This window comes from Schistocerca americana, chromosome 8 (assembly GCF_021461395.2).
Source record: "Schistocerca americana isolate TAMUIC-IGC-003095 chromosome 8, iqSchAmer2.1, whole genome shotgun sequence".
NCBI lineage: Eukaryota > Metazoa > Arthropoda > Insecta > Orthoptera > Acrididae > Schistocerca > Schistocerca americana.
The window spans coordinates 72,892,366-72,903,572 of record NC_060126.1 but is presented as its reverse complement, the minus strand read 5'-3'; the positions used below and the strand labels follow the sequence as shown (position 1 = coordinate 72,903,572).

General features: G+C 56.6%; 1 protein-coding gene across 1 annotated transcript; it reads right to left on the bottom strand.

The window, feature by feature from the left end:
• Positions 1-8,476: 8,476 nt before the first annotated feature.
• Positions 8,477-9,454, bottom strand: LOC124545538. The gene has a single exon (XM_047124485.1). The coding sequence runs from the start codon at positions 9,452-9,454 to the stop codon at positions 8,477-8,479; it is 978 nt and encodes a 325-aa protein (XP_046980441.1).
• Between the last annotated feature and the right edge of the window lie 1,753 nt (positions 9,455-11,207).

Here is an 11,207-nt window from a genome sequence, read left to right as displayed (position 1 = left end):
AGTAACTTTTGTCTCTTAACGAAAAACATTCACTTTTTAAAGACTACTTCCTATGGCATTTCCCTCCAAGGAGTGCAATTAATTACCAGCCAGCACTCATTCATTGCACACAGCTGTGTAAGGGGTATCTACAATTGAGGAGCGGATATAAATGCAATTTTTTTGTTTTTTTTTGTGTGTGTGTTGTAACCTCCCAGCAAAATTTAAAATAATGGACAATGTTATTTACGGATGCTAATGGACATTGCGCTAATTGTAACCTCGCCCACAATGAGAGGTATTGAAAATGGCAACAAAAATGTGAAATTCGCAATCTGACTCAAATATAAAGTCTTCACACAACATTTACAAAAGTCCGTTCAGTGACAAGAAACTTCAATTAAACCGAAATATCGGTCTTTGGCCCTGTGCAAAACAATCAGAATTAAAGTCTTACCTCCGAATAAATGGATGTCACATTTCTGCTCTGGTTGTTGCGCAGCGCTTGGAGGAACTGCATTGCAAATAATAATATTCTCTTTTTTTGTGATTTTAGTGACATTTTTCTTCAAAGACGTGGAATGAAATGTGAAGTGCAACGAACTCTTTAGTTCAATAAAAAATTAAATGTTTGAAAAATGCTTTTGAAATAAAGATTATTATTGGGGAACTTGTTGGAGAATAATTACAATTTTTCATTATCTAATGATTATATTAATTAACAGTATACCTTATTCACCATCTTGACCAGTGTTGCCGACCGCCTACATCACACAACCGCACTCGGCTGCTACTACTGACCGACCGCTCTGCATGACGACTATTAGCGTACTGCACGCGACGACTACTGACAGAGTACAGCCCTCAACTACACAGAGCTACGGACTCGCAACGACTACTGACAGACTGACTGACTGAGAACCGCTCGCAACACTCGCGCAGTCCAGCGCAAACTCTCTGGTCACAGATGCTACAATGTCTCGCCATCGCTACTATGTTACATACGTGTTTCAGTGTCTTTTTCATTGGGGTAACGATCTTTGGCTCTTTTTATTCTGAATACAGGGCCAAAGGTCAACGCTGCTGCCCTTATACAATTTATCAGGTTTCATTATGTCTGTTGCAATGTTACATACGGTTCACTCTTTCATTAATATTATCGTTGGGTTTGTTTTGTAGGGACGTTAACATTCTGGCACATTTTTATTATCATCGGACTCTCTGCTATTTGTGCAGGGAGGTTATACCTGGGTCCATTTCCATTTCCATTTACATTTTAATATTGATAGACTTTTTGTTTTCTTTTTTGTTTCTTGTTGTTTTTTTTTTTTTTTGTTTTGTTTTTCCCGCTCTCACCACCACCGCCGCATCACGCCTTCCGTTTTCTTGGTTTCTTTTCTGTTCTTCAACATCACCGCGCCCCATTTCCACACCACAGCCATCAGCCTCCAAGACGGGCGGGCGCAGTGTGCCATTTCCGGCGCACAAGCACACCCGTACGGTACTCTCCTCGCCCCCACGCCACCAACAACACAGCGACCACGCGGCTTTCAGGCATGGCACGGCACGGCACGGCACCGGCGAAATGCGCCGCCCCCGCCCCTCCGCGCATCCGTCCGTCTCGCCACGTTCACTGACAGCCGCGTCTGCGGCTACACCACGACAACCACAACACAACACCGCTCCCCTCCCTGGCAACTCACATTGTTTTTCTCCTCCTCTTTTGCACAAACCACAACGCCGAGCACAGGCGCAAGCCACCCACACCGCGCCCCTCCCCGTCCCGTCTTTGGCCGCCGCTCCTCGTTTCCTCGTTTGCCCCCTCCCATCTCCCGAAATGCCATGCCAGCAGCGTTACGCATGCCCCTCCCCTGTCCACACAACACTACCGCCTAACGAACAGCCTTTTCCGGGCCACATGCAGGGCACGCCCACCTCCAAACACTGCCAATTCACGGACGCACACACACACTTTCCCGACACCTTTCTGTACGGAGGGTGCGTCATCTCGACCGTGACAGAGTGACGGCAACTATCGACGATCCATTTCCCCCCACTGGTAAAACATGTCCACTAACACCTACATACATCATTCAAGTACACAGACAATAGCATACACACAATGGGAGGGCACACGAACATGGACGGCACGGCACTGTCATACACTCTTCCTCAGAACCATATCAACAAACGTTACGTACATCCGGGAAAGCGAAAGCGAACGCGAAAGCGAAAGCAAAAGCAAAGGCAAAGCCCAATGCAGCCGTCAAAGGTAACGTTCACCACGGCAGACACTTGCAGCCGCGCCGCCGTTAAACGCATTTCAGTGCGGCTCCAATACGCCTCCGACACGGGAACGTTCCGTTGCTCTACGAATGCGTTTCCTCCCCTTTTTCCCTTCCTCTCTCTTTTGCCCCCCCTCCTTGCACTCTTGCCTCATTCCTCACGTTCTGCCCAGACATTCGACCGATCAAAGTCAACCTTTCGTTACCGTTCTCAGCGCGACGGTGTACAACAGTATGACGGGTGTGCCCAAGACTTCGGTTCAGTTGCGTGACGCCGGTCTATCGCGCCGATCGACAGTTACTCAGGGGGCGACGGATCGGACCACGTCACCGACACACAAAACACTTTCAAACAAACAAATACATACCGGATGGACACAGACAAACACGTGTACAGACATTCGCCAAACAAACGACCGCCGCCGCCGCCGTCGTCGTCTAGCGTGCATCTTGAATGACGACATCGGTGTGCGTGCGTCGTACGCAATCAGTCAGACACGGCTATCAAACATCAGAGTCGAATGGTACATCATCGTGCGTGTCGCCGTACACGTACAGTACAATACAACAACAAAACAATGCGTCTTAATGGCACGTTCATTTCAACGTCACTCACACACCTCCACGCTGCAGTTACGTCGCACCATTGTCAAACTCGGCGTACAGCAAAGGGAATAGTGGGCGGCAAAAAAAACCAAACAAAAACATTTCACATTTCACCCTCGCCATGTATGATGTGCAAAAAAACAAACCCGCAAACGGCCGTCGTTACGGTGACACAAAAGTCGCCGATCACACTGTCCCCCCTCGCAGACGGGTAACACACACACACACACACACACACACACACACCAACAACACCAATGGGTCAAAAACCACGCCAACGAGGCGTGCCACCATTCCACGCCACGGCGACCAACCTCGTGGCCGTACCCCGCGCAACACGCTTTGACGCGCCCCCCCACCCACAATCAAAATGCACACATACATCACAGCCGTCCACACAAACAACAACAACAATTCCGCCCTTCCCGCAAAAGGCAAGTTGGTGGCCCTGAAAAGGGCCGTTTTGCCGCTCTCGCAACGGAGGAGCCTTCTCCATCCTTCCTTCCATTCCAGAGCCACCTCCTTACTTGGAGCTCGTGTACTTGGTCACCGCCTTCGTGCCCTCGCTCACGGCGTGCTTGGCCAGCTCGCCAGGCAGCAACAGCCGCACAGCGGTCTGGATCTCGCGGGACGTGATGGTCGAGCGCTTGTTGTAGTGCGCCAGGCGAGAAGCCTCGGCCGCAATGCGCTCGAAAATGTCGTTCACGAAGCTGTTCATGATGCTCATCGCCTTCGACGAGATGCCCGTGTCAGGGTGCACCTGCTTCAGCACCTTGTAGATGTAGATGGCATAGCTCTCCTTCCTCTTGCGCTTCTTCTTCTTGTCGCCCTTCGAAATGTTCTTCTGCGCCTTGCCAGCCTTCTTGGCGGCCTTCCCGCTAGTCTTGGGCGGCATCTCGAACCAACGTACGGCAGCAGCAACACCAGTAGCAAGCGCTCCGCTCTAGTCAGCGTCTCCCCACACAGTGGCACCCGCCGCCAGCCGCCGCCGCACCTTTACCAGCTCGCCCTGTTGCGGCCGCCGACCAATGGGGCGCGCGCGCAACCGGCCGCCGCACCCGAGCCCATAAAGCACCCCCACCCCGGCTGCGCCGGCACGCACTCCGCTGCTCGACTCGCTGCCGCTCGCACCGGTCGTTTTCGTTTCCGTTTCGTGTGCACCGTCGCTAGCCCATCGCCATGTCCGGACGCGGAAAGGGAGGCAAAGTCAAGGGCAAGTCAAAGTCCCGCTCAAGCAGGGCTGGGCTCCAGTTCCCGGTCGGCAGAATCCACCGCCTCCTGCGCAAGGGAAACTACGCAGAGCGCGTCGGCGCCGGGGCGCCCGTCTACCTCGCCGCCGTCATGGAGTACCTCGCGGCTGAGGTGCTCGAGCTGGCCGGAAACGCGGCCCGCGACAACAAGAAGACGCGCATCATCCCGCGCCACCTGCAGCTTGCCATCCGCAACGACGAGGAGCTCAACAAGCTCCTGTCGGGCGTCACCATCGCACAGGGTGGTGTCCTGCCCAACATCCAGGCCGTCCTGCTGCCAAAGAAGACCGAGAAGAAGGCCTAAAGGAGGCCAGGCAATCGCAGCGCCGCGTGCTCCCCTGCACGCAACGCGCTTTGCCGGCTCGGCCCACAACAATCGGCCCTTTTCAGGGCCACCACACACACCTACGTCCAAAGCAAAATTTCAGTCGTCCTCGCCGCACCTTGTTTTGTTTTAACTTTGCACTGTCACAGCACAGCCGCCGCCGGCGCACGTCCGCCATCTTGTCGTCCACACAGCCCGTGTGGCCCAACACACACACACACACACACACACACACACACACATTTTGCACGGTCGCAGTCGCCTTCCAAACCGACAACGGCAGCAATAATGACCATTGTTAAAGGGAGGCGTGTCGACACACCGCCCTCCACTCCCGCGCGCAACGGCCGTCGACACGAACGAAACAGCTGATCCGGCCGCCTATGCCCACACGCCTTGCCTCGGAAACCCCAACGCCGCCGCAAACAAACACACAGAGACAAACCACGCAAGCAAATAATCACCGCCTCTCGCACAACAACACACAGCCCGCCATCTCCGTCGCGATCGATACAAAGACACACAATAACAAACACACAAACGAAGCAGCTCCACACACAGCCAGCCACATGACACGTTTCCTTTCCTTCTCCCCTCCCAGTCACATCACGTCGCTCAAACGGAAAGAAAGAAAGAAACAAACAAACAAACAACACAGCGCACACACGCAGCAACAACACAGACTCTTTCGCACTTTTCAACTTCCGAACAGTGTGGTGGCCCTGAAAAGGGCCGTTTTCTAGTCTCTCCCACCCACAAGCACGGCCGCGGGAAGGCCAGCGCCCGCTGCGACGCAGCCTAACCGCCGAAACCGTACAGGGTGCGCCCCTGCCTCTTCAGGGCGTACACCACGTCCATGGCCGTCACAGTCTTGCGCTTGGCGTGCTCAGTGTACGTCACCGCGTCGCGGATCACGTTCTCCAGGAACACCTTCAGCACCCCGCGGGTCTCCTCGTAGATCAGACCAGAGATGCGCTTCACGCCGCCCCTGCGAGCCAGGCGGCGGATGGCGGGCTTCGTGATGCCCTGGATGTTGTCGCGCAACACCTTGCGGTGCCGCTTGGCGCCACCCTTGCCGAGCCCCTTTCCTCCCTTGCCGCGGCCTGTCATCCTTCCTTCCTCGGGCAAAGCAAAACGTGCACAAACAGCAGCTGCAGCGGCTGGCGAGTCGGCTACGGTCTGCGCCCAGCCTGTGCACCTCTTGTTGAAACTCCTCTGTGGGTTTCTGGGTTTCACGAAGTTTCAGCACGTAGTGTGCTCTTCCTTCCATTTCTTCCAATTGCGAGATCTTTAGTTTCCTAGTTTTCGGTTGTCCATGTTTTGGTGCTTCATAATTTCGAGATTGATTGCGTCTTCGTCAGCGTGCTTGACGAAGATGGTGTGGCCAGCGCAGGTGCGCTCTCCACTCTTCTCGGCTGCCGAGTAGTCGTACTTTCGCGTTCTGCGAAGTTTCGGCGGTGGTGTAAAATATTACAGCCTGTTCTTCGATTCTTCTTCGGAGTCTCTGGACGTCCGCTATCTGGTGGAGTTCCTCAGTTGGGAAGTCCGCCGGCAGATGGAGTGCCCATTTCAGTGCTCTGTTCTGCACTGCCTGGATCCGTTGTAAGTTGGTTGGTGCCGTGTTTCCCCATACGACCGCGGCGTATTCCAGCACTGGTCGTATGAGGGATTTGTAGAGGATCACCCCTAGGTGGTCTGGTAATGAAGAGCGTGGGTTTAGGATGGGGTACAGCATGTTCATGCGCCCCATTGCCTTTTTCCTCGTCTCTTCAATGTGTGGGCGCCACGTTAGACGTTTGTCTAGTGTGACGCCCAGATATTTTGCCGTTGCGCTCCAGGGGACCGGTCTTCCTCGTAATGTTATCTCCTGGAGGTCAGCCGGCACGTTCCGGTGGGCAATGACGATTGCCTGTGATTTGGCGGCGTTGTACGCCAGCCGCCACTTTGCCGCCCAGTCTTCCAAGTTGTTGGCTGCGGATTGCAGTCGCCTTTGAAGGAGTTGCGGCTGCATGCTGCGGCAGTACACTGCCGTATCGTCCGCGTACAGAGCGAGTTGCACCCGATCTGTGCGTGGTAGGTCGGCAGTGTACAGCGAGTATAGCACTGGACCCAGGACCGAACCTTGCGGGACTCCGGCGAGTATTCGGCGTTCTGTGGAGATTCCACAGTCTGCCCGTACGTGAAACGTGCGACCCGCGAGGTAACTCTGCAGGAGTTTCACGTGTGGCCCAGGAATCCCCAATGTAAATAGTTTATAAAGGAGACCATTGTGCCACACTGAATCAAATGCACGAGACACGTCGAGCAGAAGCGCGCCGAAGTACTCGCGTCGGTCCAGGGCACAGAAGGCTTCCTCTGTCAGCCGCAGTAGTTGCTGTGTGGTGGAGTGTCCCTTCCGGAATCCAAACTGCTCGTCGGGCAGGATGCCCTCCGCGTCGATGTGATTTCCAAGACGCTGCAGGTACAACCTCTCGAAGACCTTCGAGAGTGCTGGCAGCAGGCTGATCGGGCGGTAGTTGTTCGCCCGCCTGTGATCCTTCCCTGGCTTGGGAAGGGCAACGATCTCGGCGTGCTTCCAGCACTCTGGAAATACGCCAGTGCGGATGATGGAATTGAAGATCCCCGTGAGGTGCCCGATTGCGATGGGCGGCAGTTGCTTGAGCAGCTGATTTGTGACGTGGTCGGGGCCTCCTGCCTTCCTGCCGTTGAGATTGCGCAGCTGGATCTCGACTTCCGCTTCCTCGATCGGCTCGATGACGGTGTCGTTGTCTTCGGCCGCCAAGAAGACCGGAAGTCGTTCCTCCACCAGTGCCATGTGTGCCTGGTCTACGGGGTCTTCCACCGGGGTGAAGTTTTCAGCGAACGCGTCCGCGAGGGCGTTGGCCTTTGCGTCCGGTTCGCTGACGAAGACGTTCCCGACTTGCAGTGGCGGTATTTTGGCGGTGCGGCGGATGAATCCCTTCACCGCGTGCCAGGCTGTTCCGTCCTCTGTCTTCAGGGAGGCGACTTTCTGCGACCACTCCTCGATTCTGTGGGCGTCGGCGGCTGCTTTAATCTCCCGCTGCATCCTGTTCAGTTGCCGCTTTGTTGCGGGATTCCGTGTTAGCTGCCATTCGCGGCGAAGTCTGTTCTTCTCCGTGATGGCAGCTTTGAGATGTTGTGGGAATTCACGGGCGTGTGGCTTCTCTGTTCTTCCGTTTGGAGTGGCTGCCGCCACAGCTTCTGCGACTCCTCGGGTGAGGTGCCGCAGCGCCGCTTCCGCACCGTGTTCAGTCGGGTTCGGCGCGTCTCCGATTTTGGCCGCCATTTCTGTTTGGTACGTGTCCCATGTGATGCCCCTGATGTCGTGGCCACGTTTGGTCGTTTGGACGATGTCCGCATTCAGTTCAAAGACCACGGGGGCGTGGTCGGACGCCATCGTGGCCCTCGTTGTGGCGGAGATGAAGTGTCTCACCCCGCGGACGATGGCCACGTCTATGACGTCCGGTTGCGCACCTCTTCGTGTCGGGAAGATGGTCGGCTGGTGCGGTCCTATCACCGCCGCTCCGAGCTGCTCGGCCACCCGATGTAGACGGCGGCCGCTTGTGTTTGTGGTCCTGGAGTTCCAGATGATGTTCTTGGCGTTAACGTCGCCTCCGAGGAATGTGTTTCCAGGGAGGGAAATCAGCGCCGCGAACTCATCTGGCTGCAGTAGACCCCTTGGACGTCGGTATATTGCCACGAAGTTTATCGGTCCTTGATCCGTTTGCACGGCTACTCCCGTGGCCTCTATTGTGGCGAGTTGTGGCAGGTGAATCCGGTGGTGGCGCATCGTCCTCCTTACGTATACCGCCGTGCCGCCACCCGCGGTTGGCCGGTCGTCCCGGTAGCAGTGGTAGTTGGCCACTCCCACTTTCACGCCGGGCTTCAGGTGTGTTTCTGCGACGAGACAGATGTCCAGGTTCTCGTCGCAGATGAAGCTTCTGAATTCAGCGTCCTGGTGACGCAAGCCGTTGGCGTTAAAGACGCCGATTTTTACACCACGGTCGTGTCTATCCATGATGTTTTGTGGAGATGGCCAAGGTGATCGTCTGTGTGATCTGCTCCACAGACGCCGCGTATTTGTTTGGAAGGTCCTCGATCACATGGAGGACCCTGTCTATGAGGCCTGCCAACAGCTGCAGCATTTGGGTGGCCTTGTCTTCCTCCTGTGGTTGTTTTGGAGGATGGGGCGCGTCGATGTGCCGCTGTTGGTAGCGGCTTCCGCGCTGGCGCATTTCCGGGAAGTCAACGGGGCTGTCTATTCTCGGAGGGCGCCGCCCGGGGGCTGCGTCTTCGTTATTTGTGCGCGCTCGTTGCGCGCGCCCGGTAGCAGCAGTGGCTGCCGTCAGATCAGCTGATCGCTGCCGGGCCCATGCGTTAGCACGGGGTGCCGGCTGCGGCCGTGCGGTGCTGCCACCTGTGAGCGGCGCGCCTCTCTGGGCGTCACTTGCCGCTAGCTGTGTCCGTGAGGTGCTGCCACCACGCGGCGGGTTGCGGGACTCCGTCGTGGTAGCGGCCTCCGGGATTGTGTTGTAGGTAGCCGTGGCGGCTGCCTTACCGGCTGCTGGCTGCAACGTCTGCATGCTGCTGCCCTCTGGTGGCGTCGAGCTGTACTCGGCGGCTGGCTTTCCCGGTTGCGTCCGGGAGGTGCTGCCCTCTCGCGGCGAGTTTTGAGACTCGCGCGTAAGGGAGGTGGCTGGGACTGCACTGCCGGTCGCGTCGCGAGCTGCCTTACCGACTGTTGGCGGCTGCCTCTGCGTACTCGGCCGGGAGGTGCTGGCCCCTGGCGGCGCTGGGTTGTATCCGGCGCGTCGACCTCCACGTGTCCGGCGGCGTCGTCGTCTTTGTGGCCGACCGGTTGCTGGCCAGTTCTGCGAGTCGCGGAATGCGGTTTTCCCGTTTCTGGCCGTCTTCCCTCCGCGCAGCTGCTGGCCTTGGGCGCGCTCGAGGAAGGCTATGTGCCGTTCACAGCCTCTATACGCGGCCATGTGGTTTTCACCACACAGGGCGCACTTCGGTGTGAAGTCCTTGTGTGGTATACCTTTGATTGTACAATCGCGAGATGCGTGTTCCCCTGCGCATCTCACGCATCTCTCGTCCATGTTGCAGTGTTTCTGGACGTGGCCGAGTTGCTGACACCTGAAGCACTGTGCATAAGGTTGTTTATTGCGCAGGTTTTCGGGTGTCACACTGCAGTTGGCTATTAGACGGAGCTGGAACAGCTGCCTGTTGCGCTCTGTGTTGGGAGCGTACACGCAGAAGAGCGGCGAGTCTTTTCTCGTTCCAGGATTTTTCATTTTGGAGACGCCGCTCACAGCATATCCCAAGTCCTCCAGCTCCTCTTTGATGTGGCTGGGTTCCGTTTTGTACGAGAACCCTCGGTATACTACACGCAGTGGTTTCTCTCTCGTTGCGGAGTACGTGTAGAATTTGATGCCCTTTTACTGTTACTGTTTTATTGAGCATCATGTAGTCTGTGGTGCTATTCGTCTGGACTTTGAATAGCTCCCCAGACACTCGTATTATGAAGTTGTTCTTCCCTAGCACCTTCTGCAGCAGTTGTTGCAGCTCGCGGAATGTGCCAGGGTAATCCAGAACTAGCGGTGGCGGTTTAGAGCGGCGTGGCGGTGCGGGCGTCATCTGCACATCGTCTTCGCTGTCGTCGTCGCTCAGAGCGCTATATTGGTTATCCACAGCAATCGGGGTGGAGGACGGGATATTGGCGCGCTTTGCCGGTTTCTTCACTTGTTCGAAGCCGTCTGCGTCTGCCTGCTGTTGCACTACCTCTCCATTGCTGCGCCTGCGACCTTTGGCCGTCGCCTTCGGCCGTGCGGGAGGGCCTGCTGCCTTCCGGAACTTCCGTGCATTAGATGGCACGGGAGCGTCACCATCAGAATGTCTTCTCTTATTCTGAATGGTGTGGTGCTCCATTTCAGTGACGTCGCCGGCGTTGTCCTGGTTTGGGGCGCTGTTGTCGTGCGCCGCCAGTGATGTGTTGGACGTCGGCAGGAGTGCCAACAAGGAGTTCAGCGCTGCCTCCGCAATTTCTGCTTCCTGGTTTGCAGGCGTTGTTGCAGGTGCGGTGTTGGCTGTGGTTTCGGGAGTCTCGTTCTCGTCATCGAGGACGTAGTAGCTCCCTTCATTGTCCATACATGCCTCCCTCATCTCCTTTCTAATGCGCTGGAGATCCATTGCATCGAGGGACTGAGAGGAAGCACACGCTGTTTCAACAGTCGGTTCAGCGGATGTGTTGCTACCGACTCTGGTTGCGTTCAAGGACGCGGCCTTGTCTGCTGATGCGTTGCCTACGGAGGCAACGCTACGCGATGGAGGAGGAGTACTATCGGAAGGCCGCGAGTGCTCTCCCGACGTACTCGACTCGACTCCCGATGCGTGCAGGGGCGCGGCCCTGTCCGCTGTCGACATATTAGCGAGCGGTGGCGCGGAGCGCTCGGCGCGTGCGTCCGTCTCACGCGGCATCGCTAACTCGAGTGGTCTGCGCCCAGAGCGCCCGCCGCCCCCCTATATAGACTCTGGCCCGCCCTCCCCCCACCACGCGCAACCGAGGGCATATAAGCGCAGCACGGAGGCGCGCGGGCCCGTTGTCAAGGCAGCACCGGACGCCGCGCCGCACCTAACCTCCACGCACGCCGCTCCGCTACCGCTACCGCTACCGCCATGGCCCGCACAAAGCAAACGGCCCGCAAGTCCACCGGCGGAAAGGCGCCGCGCAAACAGCTC